The sequence below is a fragment of the Lichenostomus cassidix genome, chromosome 2 (genome assembly GCF_008360975.1).
Source record: "Lichenostomus cassidix isolate B80296 chromosome 2, HeHo_3.0, whole genome shotgun sequence".
NCBI lineage: Eukaryota > Metazoa > Chordata > Aves > Passeriformes > Meliphagidae > Lichenostomus > Lichenostomus cassidix.
In genome coordinates, this window is record NC_139482.1 from 193,314 (window position 1) to 218,117 (window position 24,804).

Genomic DNA, 24,804 nt, shown 5'->3' on the forward strand with positions numbered 1-24,804 from the left:
ATGAACGTGCTGCCTCTCTCTTGATGATTTTTTGATGATGTTTTAAAGACTGAGCTCCGTGAAGAGTTGCTGAGCAGAGTTCGGTATGAGTCGGCTCTGCTAATGGGTGTTAACCCCACGACCCCCCTTCCAACACCGCCCAGCAACGGGGGCTCTGAGCAGGAGCAGAGTTAGGGAGGGCATGGCGGGGAAAGCAAGGCCACATGGCACCCAGAGCCACCGGCAGCTGAGACAACTCCAGCAGGGACCACAGTGAGACGAGCAGCCCCAAGGCAGCCACCCTCCCTCTGCCAACACACCAGCCTTGGGAGAAGCATCCTCAGCACAGCAGAGCATCACCAGGGGGCTGCCAAGAATGGGGAAATGGAGACATCCTGTGTGTCCAGCTGGGAGCCAGACCAAAGGGACAGGAGGAGGGTAAGGAAGAGCCCACTGAGATGCAAGGGAGCTTCCAACTGCTGCTCAAGGCAGCCCTGGGGTTGAGGTGCCCAGTGGAATGGTATGTCCCACTGACACCTGTGGGATGCCAGAGAGGAAGGGGAGCAGCAGTGACACAGAGTGTTGCCTTCACAGCTTGTGCCAAAGCCCCTCTCTGTGCTCTGAGTGAGGGGAAGCACAGCTCTGAGCAGAAGGGGTACATTGAGGGGCTAAATACACCTCAGCTTCAGGACAGAGCTGGGGCAGGGCTTGGTCCTGCTCTGCAAAGGGCTCTGGCTTCACCCCGCATTGGTGCCCAGCCCAGAGACCCTCCTGTGGGAACACTGACATGGAGTCATGGGAGCAGTACTTCCCAGCTCCTTTCCCACAGACACCCTGCTTCTCCGTGGGGTGCAGTAGTTACCCCAGACAGCGTGTTCCCCCAAGGAGCTGCAGTGGGACAGGCTGGCTCCATCCCTCACCCCTACCTGAGGTGCCCCCACACAGGCTGGGGCAGCACTCTCAGAGCACAAGCAGCAGTATGGAGTGGTTGTTCCCCTGTCCTGCAAGCACCAGGATACAAAGCTGCTCTGTGAGGACACAGAGGATGGAGCAATACCCCTCTGGTCCCTGTGGTACCCACCCTACCAGGGCAGGACCGTGCTCCCACCACTTGGACATGGCACAGCAATTCCCTCTCTACAAAGGGCACTGGACAGAGCTCCCCCATGCCAGCCCAAAGGGCCAGGGCAGCACTTCCTTCCCCCGGGGGCTGAGAAGGGGAAGTTCAGCACAGGGGATGGCAGGAGCATCTCCATGCCATCACACCAGGCACAGAGAGCCCTCCTTCCCAGCTGCCTCCTTCCTGAGCAGACAGGTGCAGGATAGTGTAGGACACCTTCCCTGCATCCCAGCAGGTCCAGCAGAGAGGAGCAGGATTCTACTCAACATCAGCAAAACAGGAAGCAGAGCTGGCACAGAGCCCCACTGTTGAAGCAGAAGTCTCCTCTGTCACCTCCACTCTTCACCATCTCCCAGTCACATCCAGCCTCTCCCTCCATTATGTCCTTCTCCCACTCCCATCCCTTCTCCCCCTTTTTGATGGTGTAGCAGAAGTGTCTCCAGAGGACCTGTCACACAGGGAGGAGGTGGGGGGACACCTCCAGCATGTGGGGCACACAGCAGGAACCAGGGCCAGGTCCTGTCAGACGTGCAGGGAGTCCCTGGCCCACAGCTCTGCTCTCTGGCTGCCAAGCCTGTGAGGAGGGTCCTGGAGCAGGGCAGCCAGCAGCCCCTGGCCTCGGGATGCTTGTTTGCAAGCTGCCACTGTACCACATCATTATGAGGTGTTTGGGATATCAACAAATTAGCAGGCGTCTGGGAAGAGAAGGATGCAGCACCATTCGTAAATGTCAGCTCGCTGCCTCCTCATTTTGCAGATCATTAAACCCAATATTCCCAACCTGTATTAGTGCGACGGGGACAGGCCCTCCGCAGGGACAGCCGCCAGGAGAGCGCAGCAGGAACAGCGCTGTGGAGACCCCCCAGTGCCTGCTGTCCCAGCGCCCCCAGATTCCACAGTGCCCCGGGCTGAGCTGGCATGTCACCAGCGGGGAGGCAAGGGGGCCGGGGGGTGGCAGCAGCAGGGGGCTCAAGCATGGATGGGCACCTGAGCTGTATAACAGAGGGGTCCCAAATGTGTGCTGTACATGTGGAGAGGGACACAGTGCATCAGGAGGAGCAGGTGCTCCCAAGGGACACCACAGGCACAAGGGGATGTGCAGGGCGGTTGTGTAAGGGTCAAACAGTGTAATTTCTGTGTACAGGGCGGGGAGGATGCAATGTGGGGTGCATCGTGTGCACAGTGGGGTGGGGCCTGGGGGGTGACAGAAGGGCCAAGGGGATGTGTGCAGGCACCAGGAGAGGGGCCACAGGGGGGAGGGCGCAACGGTGCAGGCTTCATGGTGTGAGCAGAGGCTTGTGGCAGGGTCAGGGGTGTGCACATGAGGGTCCCTCAGAGGGGCAACATGTAGCTGCATAAGGTCCCCCAGGAACCACAGACTGAGGGGGTGGGAGCTGATGGAGATGGGGGACTGGCTGAACTACAGAGATGCCCAGCACAGGCTGCCTCCCTCCCGCCAGGACAGAGCAGGGAGTTGCAGGGTTTGTAATGAGCTGGAGTGACTTGTTAGCACTGAATTAAGAGGCTTGGCGGCAGGAAGCGCGCGGGTGACACAAGCTGTGTGGGGCAGGCGGGAGCTGAGCAATAGCAGCTGGAATCCCCAGCAATCTGGTGAGCGCGGCTCAGCCTCGCACTCCTGCCTTGCCACGATGGGCCTCGACAGCCCCTGACAGTTGGCATTAATCACGCACATCGCCCCAACACAACTCTTTACTGGCCATCAATTTCCTGTGGGTTTTAAAACTAAAAAACAAAGACAAAACCGCGTCGTTTGGCCGCCACTGAGAAGCACATTAAGGGGCTGTCAGCTTCTCGCCATGCACCCTGCATCACTCTTTAAGCACATGAGAAGTTCATTATCCCCGGAGCTCTGGCAGCCATGGGGAGACTGGATCAGGGAGCGTCGCAAAGGTGCTGCTGCCCTCAGGCGTGTCTGGCGGCTCTTTGGCCCTCCTGGCAGCCTGGACAGGGGCTGAGGGTCCAGGCAAGGATGAGTGTAGCTGTAGGGGGGCTGTGAGCTGCTCCGTGGCAGGATGGGGCACTCCTGACCACAGAGCTCTGCTGGGCTCTGATCAGAGCAGATTTTCCTGATGGTCCTTGCACGCTGACACTGCAACTCCACCATGGGGATGAGCATCTCCATCCCCTGACAGCCTGACATGTTTGCCAGCCTATGGGTGCTCCCTGACAGCCTGAGCTGCACTTCCCAGTTTGGTGACATCTCCGGCAGCCCAATCCCACGCCTGCCATAGTTTGCCGATGCTCCCTGGCAGCCTGACACTGCGCTCTCTTTAACATGAGCCCATGTAAAAAAGCAACAGCTCGTTTGATTTATGATACTTCAGAACAACTAAGATTCAATTGCTCTGCACGTCCCTGGCTCTGATTACCTCCTAAATGAGATAAACTGATGGCAATTTATCCCCAGACCTCACCAACTTTCCCAGGATGCTAACCTGAGCTGCTCGTGCCTAGCTCACGGGCGTGGGGCGGGTGCAGGCAGGTGCAGGCAGCCTGGGCACTACCCAAACCTGCTCACTCACATGCCCCCGGGCCACTCGGGTCTGGAGGGATGCTGTGGCAGAGGCTGAGCTCGACACCCTGCCTGGCCTGCATGGTAGGGAGGAAGTTTTGGAGGGGTCCCTCCATAGTGCTCCCCACACCAGCACAGCCACACTGACATGAGCTAATGAGTATGGCTCCTCACTGGGCTGTCCCCATGCTCCTGCCAAGACACTGAACCCTCCACAGAGGGATGAGCACCACGAGGGAACAGGAGCTCAGCCACAAGGGATGGCAGCTCTGCCACAGGGCCCGGCAGCCCCACTCCTGGCACAGAGATTTCACCCTTTCACCATGCTATGTGAAAACATAAAACTCAGATTACCCTGCTCTGAAAAAAAATGCTGTAACTGTTCAAAAGCAGCCAAAAACGATTCAAGAGGGAATCAGTCCTACTTATGGACACCAGTCCATGACATAAACCATCAGCCACGTCCACAGTGTGTGGCAATGCTCAGCCCAGGGTTCACAGCTGGAACTGACTGCTGACCATTCAGACATTGGGATGGGACCTCAAACAGAGGCTCAGAACCTTCTTGTACTTGTTGCCAGTCTCCGCTTCTCATGCAGGACAGTAACCCATGGCTGGCCACCTGAACATCAGTCCCAGAGTCACTCGCTCCTCTGCCTCTGCCTCTGCCTCTGCCTCTGCCTCTGCCTCTGCCTCTGCCTCTGCCTCTGCCCTGGTCCTGGTCCTGGTGATGAGCTGCTGCAGCATCCAGAGCTGTATCAGCTCTTGGAGCAGTCCCGGAGCTAGGAGCAGGAGAGAGACCAAACAAGTCACCCACAAAGGTACCATGGGCAGGAGACGTGCAGCAGGCATGTGGCAGGCAGGGGATCAGCTACGTGAAAAGCAGTGTGTGACTCAGCTCTGTAATTCACACTGAGCACAGGGATGCACAAGGATCCTCTCTTGACCAGGATGTCCCCCTCACACCAAAATAGGGCATACAGCTCATTGCTGCTGGAACTGGCTACAGCAGGACCAAGCTAGGAAGCTCTAAGTGCAGCAGCAGAGGCTGGTCCCATGGACTCAGAGCATGGCTCTGCTGGCACTGACGCTGCCCACAGCAACAGGTCCTGCTGATGCAGGGCAAGCTGGGAGCACGACACACTTGACCCAGCCTCTGGAACTCCAGTTTTGCAATCGGATCAATTTTCTAACAGAGTAGATTACTTAGAGAAATAAATGCAAGGTCAGTTTGTCAACAGCTGACCAAAAGCCAGAAACCCACCATGCAGCAGCCCATGGCACCACCGTGCCCCAGCGCAGGTCTGCAGCTGTTTCAGTCACCTCTGCCTGACTGCAGCACTGAGCAGCACAGTGGATCACAGAGCAGGCATTCCTCCTGCTCCCAGTGCTGCTGCCAGAGGCTCTGGCAGCAGGAGGATCCACAGTGTGTGAGGTCTGTGCAGTGACAGATGAAGTTTGGTAACTGACACTTTGTTGGCAAATGAAGTTCTTGGTGATAAATGCCAAGGACGGCACATTGCAGGAAATAGTTACATTGCTTCAACACCTGATAGGGCTTTAAATTAACCATATCAACCCGAGTCAGGGCCTGGGTACCACTTAAGGTAAGAGAGACCTCTGCCCAGCTCACCACCATGGCCAAGGACCAGTGCAGGAAACAACAAAAATAGTCTGATGCCCTCATGCTTGCCCAGGCAGCTCTACCCCCATCACTCCACCTTCCAGGCATGCTGCAAACCAGGAAGGACAGCAAGAGTGAGCATGTGTCTGAAAAAATATCTCTATGAAATGATGGAAAAGCTGGGATAACTCAAAGACTCCTGTACTGGACACCCAAGGAGAAGGGTGATGGTCCTCCAGTCCGTGCATCTGGGAGCAGAAAGCGGGGAATTCTGCCAAGCACACGTGTTGTTGAAAAGGAACTAATCAACTTTAAGACTTTGGGCAGTGGCTAGTCCATGTTACTGCTTCATAAAGGTGCTCCCACATTCTATAACCTTTTCCACTACGAAATTGCACTTCATTCTGTGTAACATGAGGTCCCAGCATCTGCACCTCTCACACTCAGTCAGCTGCACTGAGCAGCCGCAGGACCAGACTTCCTCTGCAAGCACTGACACATCAGTCCTGTGCTTCTGAGTCTTCGTTGTGGCCAGCTGAGAGCCCTCATGTCCACATTACAAACCCAATCATCACATTGTCATCTTTGGGACCTTCTTTACAACCCTTTCTTAGAATTTTACTTACAGGATAGGACACGGTACTTCAGCACATGCTTTCTCAGTCTCACATGTGGGGGTGCAAAATCATTCCATCCTTCACTATCCCACTATTCATACAAAGAATGAGCCAAGCACTTTTGCCAAGCTCTGGGCTGAGAACTGCAAACCAGTTTGGGAAGGGCAACAATGGGTCTGAGAAGGCACCATACACACAGAAGTGTGATAAGAAGAAAGTGCAACTACAAGCAATGCCTCTTCCTATCCATGAGACACCAGGTGCGTATCACAGACTCAAACGATGTTTAAGGTTCCTGAATCAACCACCAGAAGGGAAGCCTGTCTTAGACTTGGTGCATTTCAGATACACATAACTACAACAGCAAAAAAGGAACAACAGAGCTGCCCAACTTTGCACACCATCAATGCAATGATTCCAACAAGAACTTGAGAAGAGCTGTTCTGCCATGGGACACCTGGGCTGCTGGACTGCAGGCAGACATGTGATTTAGAGCAAGGTGGCAGGACAGCTGTAGCATCTTCAGGTACAGACTAATTTTTTCTGGTTTGTTTTGCAGCAATTGTTAGCTTCAAACACTTGTACTGAACCCTCCTCCCCTCTGAATTACATCTTTCCTTTGGCTCACTATAGAACCTATTGAGTGCTGCGGGACAGGGATGACCAAGAGTGAAGTCAAATCTCACTTTTTCCAGTGGCTAACCACAGATGCAGGCTTTGGAGAAGATGGCTCCCAGGCTCATCTCTACCTGGACAAATTTGGTGTCTTTTCCCAGCAGAATGTTTTTCCATGCCTTGAGGCCTCCCTGTCAAGCTTTGGGTCCCTCTTCAGCAACCAGGCACCAGAATTTCTCAACACAAAAACCATCAGTCCTCTGAGCATTGGGAAAGCAATGCACATGCCTTCAGCTGCTCCCCTGAAGTAGACAAGTTTTTCCAAAAAGACCCTCGGCTTGAGACAAGTGCCCAGCACAGGTCTTTTAAATTATGCAAGTTTGGCCAATTTACAAGTCAACAGAAGTAGGTCCTTGTGGTGGAAAGTGAAAGCATGCTTTAACCATGTGGTGTGCTCTCAGTTCTGCTATTACAGTTGGTAATTTTAATTACCACTGACTGTCTGTGCAGGCATAGGCATGATGATCCTACACTGCATGTGAGAAATGGAGGGAAGGGCTGATCACAGAGGCTGGTTGCTCCTTCCTGCCTCAGCACAAGCTGCTCAGACAAGGAGTGCTCTGAGCCCAGGTCACCACAGAGCCCTGCATGAGAAGCTCTCCAAGCCCCAGGTACCCACCGAGCACCGCAGGACCCCTGGGTGTTTGGCACTCTGAGCCAGCAGAGCTGCCCCCCAGGCAGAGCCTTCCTACCTTCTGCTGCCGTGCTGGGGCCGTCGAGCCGAGTTGTCCCTGTGCTCTTTTTCCTGCGATGCTTTTTCCTGTTGGCATGGGGTGACGGAGGCGGCTCCAGCTTTGGGCTGGCGGCACTGGAAATGTTTGGGCTGGAGCTGAGTGAGTCAGCAGTACCGTTAGCTGGGGACAAAGATAAGGCAAATCATGTACAGGGGGACAGTGACAGTCTCCTCTTTCCAGAGACATCCAAGTGTTCTGGAGCCAGCCCTGGTATTTTCCTGGCTCAACCCGCACGACCCTATGAGACAGGGCAGAACCTGCTCAGCTCCATAGCACAGGGCTGCTCCAACACCCACTACAGCTCAGGGCTGGCAGTTCCTTGGACAGTCAGGCTGGACCTGCTCTGCACCGGGGTCCATGCAGAATGATCACACAGAGGCAGTGCTGGCATTACACAGCCAGGACACACAGCAGCACCTCTGGAGCAGCCCCATGTCCCACTCCCGAGTGCCTGTTCCTGGGGAAGCAGTTCCCTCACAGAGTTGTGCAGGTGTTTCAGAAAGGGACAGACCCAGAAGGTGATCCTGGGACAGGGACAGGCCCAGAAGGTGATCTTGGCCTCCCTGGGGCAGATCCAGGCCCCAGGATCTGCAGAAGCATTGCCCTCCCAGCGCTGCTCTGTCAGACGAGGTGACTGGGGTTGCCACACTCAGGAACCTGAGCATGATGGGCTCAATAGGCTTCCGATACGGAGCTGAAGAAGCTGCATCCCCAGCAGCAACGCACCAAATTTATCCTCAATCATACTGTTCCTTACAATTAATAGCAGAATTAGAAACAATCAGGGAGCTGCCTAATTACTGTCAATTAGAGTGCGCTAATCAAGCTCCGATCACACACACACACGCTGCCGCTGCACTCACCATTAAATGTCAAATTTCATTAGAGACCAGCAACAAAATCAAAAGCCTGACATTCAATTTCAGCAGCACACACAGCGCAGGCTTCCAATCAGCATAAAAATGCAGACTCCGGGGAAGGCAACGAGGCGCAGGAGCCCTCGCTGCACTGTTAACCCTCTCCTAAATCCACTCCTGCCTCTCCAGTGTCCACCCACCCCCAGGGCATGGATGGCAGCTCCATGGCCAGGACCTCTGCCCCAGGCACCTTGCCATCCTCTCTGCCACAGTCCTGTGTCTCCCATCAAGTCCTAACCTCCCATTTCCATGTTCTGTGGCACCTGGAATTAAGAAAGCATTGCACGGGGGCAGCAGCTCCAGCAGTGGGACAGCGGGGACCTGCCAAGGCTTTCTCCCACCCCAGCCCATCCTCTGCCTCCCTGGTTCATCCTGGTTCAGTCAGACTGGCTCCCTGGGGCTTGGTCTGTCTCGGCAAACACCAACAGTGGGGTGGAGAGGGACACAGAGGGGCACAAGCCAGGAGCTGCCCCAGGCAGGGATCGAGGTGCAGCTGGTGTCTCCCTCACACAGCTAGGAGAGGTTTCAGCGTTGGAACTGTCCCAACTCCAGTTCCTCCTGCACTGACATACATCAGTAGGGTGTTTCTACTGCTATTTATCCATGGGGAAATAGCTCACCCTTGACAATCAAAAGAGATAAATCTACTAAAATCAGACTCGTTTTACAAATATGAATTACTGATCCTGCTACAGGACCATGCTTAGAGCAGGTGTGAAGCACCTTCAGCTCCCAGCCTTATGTCACAGGGGACCTGAACTTTCTTGTTGGTGGCTATACGTGGTGCCTCCATCCTCTCTCTGCTGCTCACCTGCTCACCAAGATGCGCCCTGGGCTGAATCCTGCTCTGCCATCACTCTGCCCCACTCCAGGCTCAGCAAGAAGGGTTGTGTACTTCTACACTCCCAGCAACACTCCTGTGGCCTGCTGTGAGTCCAGCAACTCCCGAGGGATCATCATCCATGTCCCTGTTCTTACTGCCCAGCAGCCAACACCAGAGCTGGGGACTTCCAGGGCATCCAAGGGATGGGGACAAGATGGCAATGGGGTGGGGGCAGCACATGGAACACACTCCCTCAGCAAGATCAGGCATTGCTCACTCTCTCCTTCCCCAGCAGTACAACTGAGCCCCTCTGACCCACCCAAGGACTTCCAGAGCCCCATCTCACCAAGGGAACCTTTCACAGGCACACCTGGGCACCTCTCCAAACCAGCCAGCTTTAGGGGTGGCCCTGGCACCCCACAGGTGGGGCACAGAGCTCCTGCATAAGGGACAGATACAGAATGTGCTGGAGCACATTTACATCACTGTATGCTGCCACCCCAGCATCCTGGGGACAAGCTGTCTGCTCTGGCTGTGCCCTGGAGAGCACATGGAAGAGTCATGGGATGGGTGGCTGTGCTGCCCAGCTCAGCACACCCTGCCATGAGGAAAAGTGCTGCCCACCCACCAAATGCCCCCTCCCTCATGACACTGAGAATGCACTTGTGTCAGCTGTGGCTGTGGGGGATACAGAGCAGGGATGCAGCCCTGGGAAATGTCTGGGACGCCCAGGCTGGTGGCCCATGGTGTGCTGCAGGCCCTCCAGCACAGCTAGCCCTGTGATGAGTTTGGAGCACTAACACAGGGCTTGTGGTCCAGCACAGTGTGGTGGGACCTGAGAGTGGATGAACAGCCACCAGCACTCAGAACACACAGTGAGCACTGAGCTGGCATCTCACCCCTCTACATCACTGGGAGGAGCAGAAGCAGAGAATCAGAGAATGGCTTGAGTTGGAAGGGACCAAAGCTCATCCAGTTACACCCCCTGCCATGGGCAGGGACACTTTCCACTAGACCAGGCTGCTCCAAGCCCCATCCAACCTGGCCTTGAGCTCTTCCATGGATGGGCCAAACGCAGATGCTCATGGCAACCTGTGCCTCACCGCCCTTTCAGTAAAAACCTCTTCCTTATATCTAGTCTAAACCTACCCACTTTTAGTTTAAAAACATTATTCCTTTTCCTGCTGCAACAGACCTTGCAGACTGTCTAACAGTCTTCAGTTACTGTGCATAGAAGAGGCAGATTGGTCCAGGTGCTGTGAGCACGGACAGCTCCTCCATGGACAGGAGAAGAAGGACAGGGAGCAGAGGGATGGGGGCCAGAGGAACATGGGGCAGAGGAGCAGGGCGCAGAAGGATGGGAAGCATGAGCTGGCTTGCTCTCCTATGAAACCCAGGCAAGGGCAGGGCAGAGCAATGCACAGCATGGCCTCACCAGCTGGAAGGAAAGAAGGATGAGACCTTCCTTGACACCTCCTGGGGCAGGAGGGCACTGGGGCAGGGAGCTGCTCTCCAGAGGGACCGTGCCACAAAACCCATCTGTGCCAAGGTACCGTGTGCCCTGTGCAGTGCTGCATGAGGGCACCAGACCTGCTGCTGAGCACACCGGGGCACGGAGGCTCCCGCTGCCTGCGCTCACGGCTCCTGCGGGCTGGGCAAGGTGCCACCCGCGGTGGGGACCCTCTCCCGGCACGGGGACAAGCAGGCACAGCCCTGTCCAGTGCCCACTCGCAGTGTGCTTCCGCCGGCCGGGCTGCCGCGCTGCCCCCGTGTCCGAGGCGAGGGGGCTGCCGGCACATCCCCGCTCAGCACTGCGCCCTTCCGCTCCCCTCGCCCGCACTGCCCCATCAGCAGTAACAGTCTGATTAATTCGCTTCCAGCAGGGAGCTGATGGGGCCAATGATGGAGCCGCTGCATCAGGCGCGCTGAAATTGATAGTTTTTCACAGTTACAAATGAGGAGCCTCCTCAGCTGCAAATGGCGCCCGCACAGTCGGACTCCGGTAATGATCATAAAGAGGCTCCTTTAAACTGCGAAAGCCCCTGGGAGCGGGCGGGGGGGCGGCTGCCGCGCTAATGAGAACTACAAGGGGCGAGCAGGCATGGAAATGGCTCCTCCACTCTTGATGTGCATTTAACTGCTTTTTTAGTGCGGCGGCAGAGCCAGGAACGAAGGAGTGATGAATGCAGCACAAAAGCATTTATTTTCCAATTCGGCAAAGTGGCTACGTTGGGAAATGTATGAATTATTTTAATTCACTCAACTGTCCTGAAACATCACAGAGAGCGAGTGAGCGTGGGGGGAGGGGGCGGGCCGTGCTCAGTGTGTGCTCCAGAGACAAGAATCACTCCTATTCCTTCAACTGCCCCAAAATCTGGGAGATGGGGGTGCCGACAAGGTACAGTGATGGGGTAAAGGAGTGGTACCACAGCATGGTGAGCTTAGGACAAGGTCAGAGCACAGGGCTTGGAGCCATCCTGCTGCAGAGCAGTGTGCCTTCGCTGGAGCTTCTCCATGCCTGGCAGGACAGCTTCTCCCCTGACTGGGACACTGCCAGCTGACCCTCACTAAGAGGGATAGCCCCAACGAGGCCCAGAGGCTGTGTTCAACACTCAGGAGCAAACCCTGGGCTCACAACCATAGGGCAGAGCTCAGAACTGCCCCATTGCCAAAATGAACCCCCCCACCTGCTGCGGCTGGGGGAAGAAGGGCCAGCAGGGCTACTCACAGGGGTTGGGGCAGCTGCCGGGGATAGCCACAGCCTCGTTCCACTGGTCTGCACTGGAGACAGAGTAGGAGCGCTGGTACATGCCGTCTGGCTTGGAGCTGAAGCCCACGAGGTTGATGCCACTGATGGAGCGCTCGGAGTGCAGGGAGGTGCTGCTGGTCGAGTGGGGAGCACCTGCAAGAAACACGAGCTGAGCACACACCGACTGCTGCCTGCAAGCACAGTGCGAGAAGGCAGAGCTGTCCTGTACCTGGTGCCACATTTCCTGGGTGGCTCCACATGAGGACAGGCTCTCTCTGGCTCTCCTCTCCCAAGGGGTGCTGGTGCATTACCCCAAAGGTGCTGACAGAAGAGCCCAGCACATCTCACTTCCCAGAGGGACCCCCAGCTTAGTGGGTTTCAGTGGAGCACCCCAGGGTGCACAGCTGGAGATTCTGGCACACAGCTTCCCCACAGCTGGAGTTCACAGTCACGATTTTCACTACAACCTGTGGCACCTGGGCAAACCCAAACCCAACCCACAACCAGCATACCCACTCTCATCTTTCAACGTCACTTTCTTGTGTGTCCCTAGAAGGAAATCCAGCTGTGCTGGGGGCACTGCAAGAGAGTGTGAAATCTCATGGAGGGTGTCAAAGGAACAAGGAGGGGAACAGACGTCTGCAAGGTGGGGATGGCAGGTGGAAGTTCCTTTTCCCATTAGCTCAAAATCACTGTGGCTGAGCCCAGGAACATGAACCCCGAAAAAGGAGTGTTTTGGGGCTAGAGGCTGTTACAGAGGACAAGATCACTCAGTGATGCAAAATGGGTCAAGCGTTTCTGGATTACAGGAATACCCAAAATGACCAGAACAGCAAACAAAATGGTTCTGAACAGGGAGCACACACCCTCCTGTTCAGTTTGCAGTCAATCTGCCATGGAGGAGGACACTGGCCCGAGGGATTCCATTGCACCTGCCCACCACCAGCCCTCTCTCATACTCCCCTCAGGCCATTCAGCTCCAGCCACTGCAGAGTAAGTGCTCTGGGAGCAAAGGGGCTCCTTCCCTACTCCAGTGCTACATCTCCTTCCATGCCCCGAGGCACAGACACTGAGCTGGGACTCTCACTGCAGCCCACCTGGCCATGGCCCAGGGCAGGGCCACAGAACAGCTCCAGACTCCACACACCTATAGCTCCAGCCCTGTTGAACAGACTCCTCTGCAGCCATGACAAAGCTGGGCTGCGAGCACCGAGCCGTTGGTCCTAAGGGACTGGGACAAGTGGGAGCCTTCCACAGAAGCAAATGGACACATGTGGAAGCAGATCCCCAGCGGGACCTGCTACAGCCAGGACAGCTCACCTGTGTCTTCCTCTGTGAAACCAGCTTCACTTGGCTCTCATGGATCCTGGCGTGACTGAAGTGGGAGGGAGCTCTGGCAACATCCTGTCTAGCCCTGGCTCAAGCAGGGCCCCTCAGAGCCAGTGGCTCTGGACTGTTTCTGATGGGTTTGGAGTGTTTACAAGGAAGGAGATGACACAACCTCCCTGGGCAACCTATCCTTGTGCTGGGCCACCCTCTACAGAGAGCAGAGCCCCACAAAATCTCACATGAAGCCTCAGAGTTTGTACACAAATGTATGTTTCTGTCCTTGCTGCTTCCATGAAAACACAAGGGAAACTATTCAGATGTGACCAAGCATAGCCAGGGCTGCTTGTGTGCCTGACAGGACAGTTCAAGAGCCCAAATACCCCCTCCAAAGGCAAGTGCTGAACAGAGGGGCGACGTGGCCACCAGCCCTGCATCAGGCATTCCTGCCCCCACCATCACCATCATCACCATCACCATCACCATCACCATCACCATCACCATCACCATCACCATCACCATCACCATCACCACTCCTTCACTACCAGCATGGCAGGTACCTCTCACCCTCCTCTTCCCCATACTCACCCTGGACCAAAAATCCCCTTTCCCTGCAGCGTGCAGGGATCACTGTGAGCCTCGCCTGCAGATCCCACCTGCCAGCAGTGCTGATGGAGGGCTTGCTGGGACACAGCGCCCTGTGCCCCGAGCTGCCAGGACCCTGCACCACAAACTGCCAGGACCCTGGTGCCCTGCACCCTGTGCTTCCAGGACCCTGACCCCAAGTTGCCAGGACCTTGCAGTGCCCCCCCACATCGCCTGCCTGAAGCCTGGCTGCTGCATGTTCCCCCTCCCTCCCCTTGTTCAGCACCACAGAAACACGTGTAAAACCATGACACTGACTTTGCCTCTAATTAGCCCTTAATTTACAAGACACACTCGGAAGGGTAATTAGCTGGCGCTCCGCTCCTGACTGCTGCATCCATCTCCTCTCTGCCTCCTCGTGGGAGGGAGCCTGCTGCTGCTGAAGCAGGGACAACGCTGCTCTCCCGGGACTGGGATGAGCTTGGTCCTGGGAATGGTGCTGCTGGATGGGACGGGATGGGATGCTCAGAGCTCAGACAGTGTCTGCCAGCCCCAAGCCCCAAAGTCCCCAGTCCATGGCTACGGCCACAGCCAGAGCAGAGGAACGTGAAGAAGGGAGAGCAGAAACAGAGGGCCTGTGAGAGGAGGAAGTCCTGCAAGGCCCTAGGGAGTGTAGATCTGCCCCCTGCACCCCCAACCAGCCACACCAGGAGCCCCAGCCCACCAGGACATGCCCCTTCATCACTCCTCCAAGGAGCAGCACAGGCTGCCACGAATGCTCAGTGTTTCATTGTGAGAGAAGGAACAGCTTCCATCAGCCTCTGCAGCCCCTCCAAGCTCCCTGCACCTCACTCCAGCTGCCTAGAGCCACTCGGCTGTGGGGGAACCCCATCACAGCCCAGCCACTTACTCAGCTCACAGCTCACTGTGCAGCTCTGGCTTGTCTGAGGGAGCTGCTGGGTGGTACCAGCAAGGCCAGAGCTCTCAGGAATTGCACCCCTTTGGAAGTTACACGCTTGCAGCTGCTGGATTTGTTCCCTGTAAATTGGGAAAGTGACAGGTCATATGTAAATACTACCTGCCTCTGAGCCAACACCTCCAGGAACTGAACCCCTAGCCTGCTGATAGTTCCCCAAGTCTCTCTCCCAGTCACTGTCTCCTCAAACCCCCCAAAAGAGACTCACATGGCTCTGTGATGCCTTTTCAGTAGAGCCCAACTGATCATGTGGCAGTGGATGGAAAACTACCTAAAACCAGAATGGCCTTTTCTCAGGCATGACATGTGGCAGGCCGGATGCTTCAGTGGAACACCTGGATCAGAGAAAACTGGAAATTCTTATTTAAGGTGTGGCTGCCCCAGGAACAGGATAAAGGTAAGTTAGTCAAAAGGGCACCATCAGTTGGGAAGGAGATAATTTGCAGAGTCACTTGAGGATCTTTTTAGGATCTCTTTAATATTTTCAAGAGCAATTTGGCAAAGTAATGCACAGGGTCTGGTGAAACTTCCTGGTAACATTATGCTGGATGCTGCTACCAGGCCCTTTAAGTGTGGAGGAAACCAACTTTGGCACAGGGAATGGGCTGTGCTGTATTTTAAAGAGGCACCAGCACAAAAGCACTCTTGGGGTGCCCCTGGGTTAATGGCCAAGTACTGGACAGGTCTTTCCTCTGGAATGCCAGGCCCTGCTCCTCCACAGGCAGAGGGATGCTGCTGCTGTACCACAGTGCAGAGGGACTGTCAGAGCATGGCATAAGGTGGTGATGGAGGTGCTCCAGGATGGGTGAGGACACCTTGGCATGCAGCAAACCCTGTTTTCTCTGGTACTGCGGAGGCCAACAGCACAGTGCAGGTTAATGCTATTGACTGACTGTCAAACAGTGTCCCAAGGAGTCATCAGTCACTGCTGCCCCTCAACCACTTGTTGCCAACACATCATCTATTCCAAATAAAAACCAGGATTATTGTGAGTCACCTTAGGGTACTGACTCCCCAGTGCCTGGCTGCAGCCTGCAGCCAAACACATCTCAAAGCCTCCCCAAAAGCTATGGCTACTCAGGACCCTGAGCTGGACTGGAACACAACTCCAGCTAGTGCAGAACTCCCCCACTCCCAAAAACCAACCAGGGGAAGGTGAGAGCCAAGGAGCCTGATAGAGCTGCCTGCCTGTGAAAACCCTGCTGGGGAGGACAGAACTCACCCCCCTTGTCAACTAGCTGGCAGCTGCCATGGCAGAAAGGTGACCATCCTGGGAAGTCCTGTGGCTGCTGCTCCCAGAGCCACCTGTGCCCCAGAGCTGGTCCAGAGTCAGAAGTCTCTGGAGGTTGGGTTTCTAACCAAAGCACTGCATGCTGTGACCTGGAAAATGTTGGGTCTTTCCTCCTGAACAATTCCCCTGAGTCCAAAACATATGGCCTGGGTCCTTTCAACCAGGAACCCCAGGGTGGACACGTGTCATTTGAAAGACATCAACCTCTGCATTCTCCTTCGGAACTGGCCACCACACTGAGCACCCATATAGTTCCCAGGCACAGTGGGGCACGTTCTGGGCTGACAGATGGACAGGTGTTCTTCCCAGCTCTGCTGACAGCGAGTGTCTGTGAGGAATCACTGATCTGAACTGCGGGTGACCGCGGTTTCCCAGCCCAGCTCTGTAGCAGGGCCATCAGGATCTGCCAGCTTGCACACAGCAGGAGCCATTGCTTTGCACTGGGCCTCGCAGATGCTCTGACACTGGGAATCTCCCTCCTCTCTCAGCACTGCCCTTGCAGAGCATGGTTTTGGACATCTGCACATGCTAAGCAACGACATGACACCCCAGCTCCTAGCAAAGCTGACCTGTGGTGGGTACAAACCATCAGGACAAAAAACTGCATGCTGCCAATGTCTCTGGGACAACTGAGAGCCTAGGCTGGCTGTGGCAGCAGGATGGGGAGGGCTGGCCATGACACTTCCCATCTCCCAGCCAAATCTCCAGGACACACAAAATAAGCCAATGATTCTCCAGCCAACACACCAACTCACCTCTGGTTTAGAGGGCGACCAACCCATGTATAGCATTACAGGACCCAACAGACTGGAGAAACCTGGGAATAGGTACCTCCATGATGCTGCCCCCCAAAATCCTGCACCGAGAGCACATGGCCAGCCTGGGAACTGCAGGCAGCTGCAGCTACTCTGTCTCCAGCCTGAGCTCTGCCTGCACCAAGTGCACACACAGAGCCCACGGTGCTGGCTGAGGCACCCCATGTTTACCCGCCAAGCAGCTCCATGGCCAAGGAAGGGGAGCTCTGCAAGGAAGAGGCAGATTTGTGGAAGAGCAATGGCAGACCTGGAGCCAGGGAGTGGCCAAAGGAGCCCTCGGACCACCTGATCTTTGCTATGCAGCACAGTCACATCACAGGTCTGTCCCTGTCACTCTTGCCTGAACAATGACAGATCTGTCAGAAAATCTGATTCTGACTTGAATATTGCTGGTGCCAGAGAGATCACAGTGATGCTGGCTAAGTGGTTCCAGTGGTTAATTGCCTTCACTGATGAAATCTGCACCTTATTTTTGGCCTGAGTTGTCTTCCTTCTGCCACTGTCACTGGATCCCGGTATGTTTTACCTGATAAAGAGCTCTCTCACCAAATTTCTGTTCCTATACAGCTTTTTACAGATGGTGTTGAAATTACCTCTTAACCTTTTCTCCAACAAGCTAAATATACTGAGCTTGTCGAATATTCCTACAAAGTGATTCCAAGAGCAGTTCCTGGTTTTTACAGCCCTCCCTGTCCATCATTTTCCCTCTCACCCCGTGTACACATGAATCCATTAATCTGAGCCCTGTGGAAGTCCTCTCTATCCCAAAACTGACTGTTACCATCCACACATGAAAAAGACTTTGACCACATCTTCTACAATTCCCAAATTAAATAATTCAACCTTGCTGATTCCAACATGTCCACATCTCCTACCTGCTGTTTAATTCGCCGCCTAATTACAGCTGTAGTGTGAAGAATTCATCATTCTGTGCTGAGATACATCATCTTGCCTCTTCCCAAACACCAATACAAGTGTTTTCTGAACACTTTGCTTTTTTTCCTTATTAACCATTCTATTATTCCCATACAGGAATAAAGGAATGCTGGGGTTAGGATTCATTAGTTCCTAATAAACTAGAAAAAAATCCTTTCACTGTCTGTAACTCCTCTGGCTCCCGTTCTCCATTCCCTTGTGCAGCCATGGCAGTGCAGGCTCCTGTGCCAGCCAAGGTGGAAGGTGAGCTGGGAAATGAGCTCCCACTACTAGATCCATCACTTTTATTTGTATGTTATGTGGAGACTCCATGGAAGCTGTAAAAGTTGGGGATTAGGGACTTGATGAGATATATGAGCAGTGACTGTTCTCATGACTCTCAGGCTGAACAATTGTCACAGGGTGACAAAGACACTGTGGATGAAGGAGCCATTAAGCAGCTGCTCACCCAGCACTAGGCAAAGATGAGTCTTAGACATGGAATGGTGGTGAGTGAGACCACACTGCACATCCACACCAGGCTGCAGAAACCAAGACAGCAAGGGCACCAGGGAGGACATGGGAGCTGCCCTGTGCTCAGCACCTGGAGCAGGAACAGAGACATAGGAATTGAGTTTTTGCCAAGTAAAGCAGCTGTGAGAGCAATCAAAGACAGGTTTTCCTCTGGGAGAAGATAGCAGAAGTGAAGTGACAGACTTGGACAGATGTCCCCAAAATGGGAGGCTCTCCATGTGGTGGGCAGTGCTGGTGTCCCCATCAGCTGGGACACCTCTGTTCCCACAGAGAAGGAGATGGGGGGGTGTCCCCAGCAGCTGTGCTGTGCTGGTGCTCTGACTTCATCAGTGACTTTGGTTCCTAAATTCCTCACCACCATTGTTTGCCCAATGTTATTTAACTTCCTCCCTAGCTCAGTGGGCATGGACCATGATCTGGGACAGCATAAGGCCCCAGCTCCCCCATGAGCCAGGAGCCCAGAGCAAATGGTGACACAACTCTTTGTGTGGCTGCAGCCACAGTGAGTCTGGGAACACCAGGAGCTGGAATACTTCCCATAAAGCCAGGAAGGTCACTTCGAGGGCTGCTCACAATTAATCACTCGTGGCGGATGTTGGGCTGGGAATGCTGGCATGGGTCTGAATGGCAGCAGGAGGCTCCACTGCAGCTCCAGCTGGCTGTGCCAGACCACACCAGTGCCACCAGCCTCCAACCAGCTGCAGCTTCCAACTCCTGCTCAGCACTTATCCATTACTTTATCACGTTACCGCTACTTTTATCACTTTTTATACACACACAGATACAGCTGCACAAGCTACAGCAGCACCATGCAGCTCCCTCTGCCTGCCCCTGCCCCTTTCACTATTGGGACACAGAGTCAATAGTTCACATCTCCTCTCGACCAAGACTGTCATATTTTTAAGTGGTACAACCTTCCTTTTAACTTTCTGCTATCCAGTAATATATTCTTTAAAAACTCCTAATTATGCTTCACTTTTTTTTGTTTCCTGTCTAAGTTCCTTCTCCCAAAAGATCTGGCACATAATTGCTTCCAGCCTAGTGAAATTGGCTCACATTTTTGTGTGCATGTGTCTGTGCATGTGTGTGTTTAACACTCTATTTCTGATCTGAACTTTATTCTGCCTGAACACCAGCACAACACACACAGGTTACCTGCACCTAAGGCACTACTGAATTTAGTTTGGTGATTGGCTGAAATGGGGGTTACACCACTGTCCTCTTTGGTGGCTGCTCTGCTCTTTGGAACCAGAATTCAGAAAGTCCACAGAAGATTTAGTGCAACTTTATCAAGTCCTTCAGTGACTTTCCCGCATTTAATGTCATTTACTCTCCATCACGTTAGAAAGAATCACCTAAGAAAACTGAGGCGCTGGGAATGAGCAGCAGGAGTGGTTGAAGGAGACATGGTCTGTGTTCCAGATCACTCTCCTGGTCTGTTACTGTGAACAGAGGTGTCACTTACAGCCCCTGCAGAAACCTGGAATCACAAGCTGCACAAAATGTACAAGTAATGCTGTCTTAAACACAACCCAGAACAGATCCCATACAGCAGTCCCTGTGAGATCCCTGTGGTGGTGGTGGGAGACAGATGCTTGCAACAGGCAGCACCAACATGGATCTCCTTCTGCATGCACAGGTGGACCAATGACCTGGGTCTGAGACAGAACTGCAGGAGGGAAGGACGCAGAGCCAGAACTTTCTGGGCTGGCTGAGTATGAATCTGGACCAGCACTGCAGTGACCGATGGAGAACAGCCCCTGCTCCCAGCTCCCAGGTGCAACTGGGAAAGGGCCATTGGGGGATGCTGGAATTGTTGTATTTTCCCACATAACTCTGGTTTCTAGAGCCATTCACTCAAACAATGCATTATCCACCCCTGCCTGCTTTGTCCACAGAGGCTGCCTGGCGTACAGCAGCACAACCTTCTGGGGTGCACAAACTCAAGGGGATGGAGCAAGCCCTGCTCTGTTTGGAGAAGAGAATGGCTCTGTCTCTTGCCTGCTAGTGATGAGTTTTCCCACATTCCGCTGGGACACCTCCCTGTCCAGCAGCAGAGTGCAGATCCCAGGCAAAGGCCCTGTGTGCTGATGGCAGAGGCAGGTCCAGATGGACTCCCTACTGTAGCTGCTGTCTGCGTTCAGAGATGAGCTGGGGCTGTGTGACAGCAAAGAGTAGGACTTTGTGGCCTGTAACAAGTTGCTCCCCAGCCCCTCCCCCTCCTCCAGCACAAGCCTGGCCTGTAGGGGTGAGAAAGCTTGGGTTTGTTGGAGAAAGCTCTCAGTCCACTTTGGAGAACATTGGCCATTCCCCTAGCCCAGCCCTCCCTGGCAGCACCAGGCAAGTTATTTACATGGAGATTTTCACAGGTGGCCACTAATTACACCCTTGTAGCTTTTCCAGGTGCCCCATGCAAGGCACCCTGAGCCAGATGTTCCAGAATGCAGGATGCTGAGAACTACAGCTGCAGCCCCCAGCCCTGGCTACCTGCCCCATACCCACCTGGCTGCCCTGTGCCTACCTGGCTGCCCTGGACACCTTGGCCAGCCCTGGGCAGGCCTCTGATCACCATGGCATTATGCTGCTTTGTGCTTCTCTTTCCCTGCTCCTCTCCTCCTCCCTTTTCCAAGGCCTTTTCCCTGCTCAGCCCTGCACTGCACGGCTCCTTAGTGATCTGGTAAGGAATAAGTATATCAGCTCCTAGTAATTATCTCTAATTAGGGTTAGTGATTATACTGTTGGGTTGGAGAAAATCAATCTCTGCTTTTCCACTGGGGAGGGCAGGGAGAGCTGGGGTGGGGAGGAAGGAAGCACTGGCAGCTCTCTTCATGCTCTGATCCCTTCCATGAACTTCTCCCTGCCTGCACAGCTCTGGCGCTGCCTGTTCGGGGTCTTTGCTGGTAAGAAAAAGCAATTCTTGGGCTCCAAACTGAGGGGCACAGAGTTAGCAGATGCTTTTGACACTTTTGGCTTCATCTTCTCTTTGCCTCAGTATTCCCTCTTTAGAAAGAGATAACAGCTTGGAAATATGAAATTCATTCTAACTATAGCATATCCTAGCGAATAAAACCTTGAGCTGACCCAGCAGAATATTGACCCACCAGCCTTCTGTCCAGCACTAGGACCAGGCACCAAGGATTGCTGGTCCTGTCCTGCCTTGTGTCTTCCCACCTGGCTGCCACCACACTCCTCCTCTTCCCATGGAGTCCTGACAATTTCTAGCTCCCACTTAATGCAAAACTTTAAACCAACAGCTCAAGCCTCACATTTGGATTCATCCTCCACCTTCAGACACATAGATAACATTTGTAAGAGGTTACTGTATGACTGCAATGGCGAATGTATAATATTTATAATATACATATGAATTTGCAGTATTTTATACATGATTCATGATGCAAAATATTAATTACAGATAAATTTTAGTAAATCTCTCATCTCAGCTTCATCTTCAGACTACAAAAAACCCTTTAATATTTTATTGGGAAGGGTAGAGGTCCCACACAGAGGAATAGATAGACCCTCACCCTCTTCCTTTCAGCTCAGCATCCCCATGGCCGAGTTACAGAATCCCAGGCTGGTTTGGGTCAGAAGTGACCTCCAAGATCATCCAATTCCACCCCCTGCCCTGGCTCTTGGCTGAACAGCATTGACTAATGTTGGACTTTTGCAGTCAGACTCTACAGAAAGCCAAGTGAGTGAGCTGGAATTGCAGCTGGAGGGAGGGACAGCATGTCCCCACAGCTGGCACTGAACCAGCTGTGGCCCCAGCCTGGTCCCAAGCAGCCCCTTAGGCTGAGGGGGAGGCACTGGGGGCTCTGCTGTGGCTTTCATTCTGCTGCCCAGTTCATAGGGACCACAATAAAGAGCACAGTGGCACAGGATCCTGCCTCCAAGCAAAGCACACCAGAATGACACGTGGCAGCCACGGATTTAAGAGCAGGAGCCACACTGTGCACAGAGCAGAGCAGCCATGGGACTACGGGCAAATCCCAGGGACAACAAATCCATTTCCCTGCAAAGTGTGGAGCACATGTGTAACTTGGGATCTTCCTGGACACACGCCAGAGCAGGGTGACAGGAGCTGCTCCGGCACCACAGGCAGTGGGCCCAGGGCAAGGAAAAACAACTTTGTTTCAGAAGTGAAAGCTGAGCTCTCCCTCCTGAGTCCACAGACTTCCATTCTTTCACAGGAAGTTAATGACCCTTCTCTGACCTGAAGAATCTGCTGTGCAGCCACAACCAAGAGAAAGGCAGGAGATGATCCACCAGCCTCCTGTCTGCCATGACCTGCACCACCCTGCTCTCACTGCTCTTCTTCCCTCAATGTCATTGTCCCCCACGGTGAGCAGCGGTGTGCCAGGGAAACAGGTTTTCCCTTTTCTTTGTTAATTCTTCCCTCATTACATTTGAAATTCCACAATCAGTGTGCACTGTAATTGTCGAATTTGATGCTAATGATTAATGAATTAAACATGGATCCATCAATTAGTCCTCGGAGAATAATTCTGCATAAAGCAGCGGATAATGTAATTACAGTAACAAAGATAATGAGATGTTAACATCGACGGAGCCCGACGTGACATGATCACAGCAGGCTCAGCAACCCCGGCCTGGGGGAGCCAATCCCTCACTCTGCAGAGGCAGAGCATCGGGGGGCAGGGCTGGCAGGGGGGGCCCTATCCCCACGGTGCTCCCCCAGCACCAGCACCAGCACCGGCACCGCGCTCTGCTCCCTCCTGCCTGCTGCAAACGCTGCCGGCCATCGGCTCCGGAAGCCGCGGCAGAGCTGGCAGGCGTCAGCACGAACCCAGCAAAGACCCCGAGCTGCCTGCAGACCCAGCCCATCCCCTGCCATCCCGGCGTTTGGAGCAGCTGAGGCAGCTCCCTGCCAGCACAGAGCCCAGGGACAGGCACGCTGCCACTCTGGGCACCCAGGGCTCCCTGGCCTGAGCTCTGGAGCCAAGCATGGTGCCAGCACACAGAACTCGGCCCAGGGACAGCTGCACCCTCGTCACTATAGAGCAAACCTGAGCATCAGCCAAGCCCTGCATCCCAAGCAGTGCCTCTCACCACCACACACTCTGGGAAACGCTCTCCCTGGACTGCAGGAGTGATGCTACAGAAGCAGGAGGACTCACACTGGCCCCAGCACGTGTCAGACCATGCGGTCTGCTCCTCAGGCTGAAGGGAACTGACCAGCCTCAGCCCCCACCTAAAACCCTCCAGAGCCTGAGCTCACACCCGTGCTGAGTCTGACTGGCCCGTCCTGCTCGCTCTCCCCTGTGCTGAGGATGCTGCTGTCTGCTCTCCTGCACCACTCAGCAGAACATCCTATGGTCCTCAGCAAGCTGGAGAATCCCCCACGAGCCCCCCAGAGTGGAGCAGAACTTTCTCCTTCAGCCTGCTCCCTTCACACTGTGCTCTGGCTCCCCCACATTTGCTTCCTGCAGTCCCATCTCCAGCTGCTGCTGCAAACACCTCCAATCACTGCCTGCAACCACAACCATCTCAGCATTGCTGCAGACTTCCTTCACTTCACTTCCCACTCTAAGGCAGGCTTGCTAGTGTTCAGCCCTCTTTGGCATCCTCTGACATCACTAAGCTGCGATGCAGTGCCAGCTCGTGTGCTCAGTACATGCCTGTGGTATGTGCCACGCACAAATCTGCACAGGTGTCACAGACCATGGCTCCTGTAGCTCCCTGCCCATCTCCCCTTAGCTAACACTGTCCAGCAGGTCCCTACAGACCTCTGTGAAGCAAGAACCCAGGGCTCAGCTGGGCTGAGGTTAGGCTCTTTTGCTGACTGACACACTGTCTGTTGTGCCACCATCTGTCCTCCCTCACTGAAGTCCCTTTTCATCCCTTCTACATTTTGATACAAGCTGCCCTCATTCCTCGAGCCAGAAACATGCAATGCTGCACAGCACAAGGGTAGGTGAGGCTGATGAACCATAGCAAGGATGCACCTGGGGGCTGTGAGGAAAAGGGCAAGAGCAGCGACATTCCAGTGGGAAGAGGAGCAGCAGAGATTTGAAGGAAACACCTGACCCAGCAGTGCCACACCTCAAGTGAATACCTGCCCTCAGGCCATAGTACCTGTGAGCTCTGGGAGGAGATCTGCTCACCCTCTTCCTGCCCTCTCCAGCCCAATCACTGTAGTTCAATCCCCTGCCATTGGCAGGGATGCCTTCTACCAGACCAGGTTGCTCCAAGCCCCAGTGTCCAACCTGGCCTTGAACACTTCTAGGGATCCAGTGGCAGCCACAGCTTCTCTGGGCACCCTGTGCCAGGGCCTCACCACCCTAGCATGGAAGAACTTCCTAATATCCAATCTAAACCTCCCCTCCCTCAGTATAACATCATTCCCCCTTGTCCTGTCACTCCAGGCCCTTGTCCAAAGTCCCTCTCCAGCTTTAGGAACTGGAAGGGCTCTAAGGTCTTCCCCAAAGCCTTCTCTTCTCCAGATTAACTCCTCCAGCTCTCTCAGCCTATCTCCATAGGAGAGGGGCTCCAGCCCTTGAAGCATTTCCATGGCCTCCTCTGGACAATGGGAACTCATCCAATCTAAAATAAACCCAAGTTTAACTA

The 24,804-nt window shown here is 54.3% G+C and overlaps 1 protein-coding gene across 4 annotated transcripts in view; it reads right to left on the reverse strand.

Moving 5' to 3' along the window:
• The window catches only part of AGAP3 (ArfGAP with GTPase domain, ankyrin repeat and PH domain 3), a 107,995-nt gene that overhangs the window by 7,112 nt on the left and 76,079 nt on the right, over positions 1 to 24,804 (reverse strand). For all 4 annotated transcript variants that reach the window (XR_014849627.1, XM_085049961.1, XM_085049959.1 and 1 more), the window contains exons 12-13: positions 11,751 to 11,924; positions 7,241 to 7,402 (exon numbers count right to left, since the gene is read on the reverse strand). Coding sequence is in view for 3 of the 4 variants with exons in the window: in XM_085049961.1 (XP_084906087.1) it covers positions 7,241 to 7,402; positions 11,751 to 11,924 (336 nt within the window). In the remaining variant the exon portion in view is untranslated. The remainder of the gene's footprint in view (positions 1 to 7,240; positions 7,403 to 11,750; positions 11,925 to 24,804) is intronic.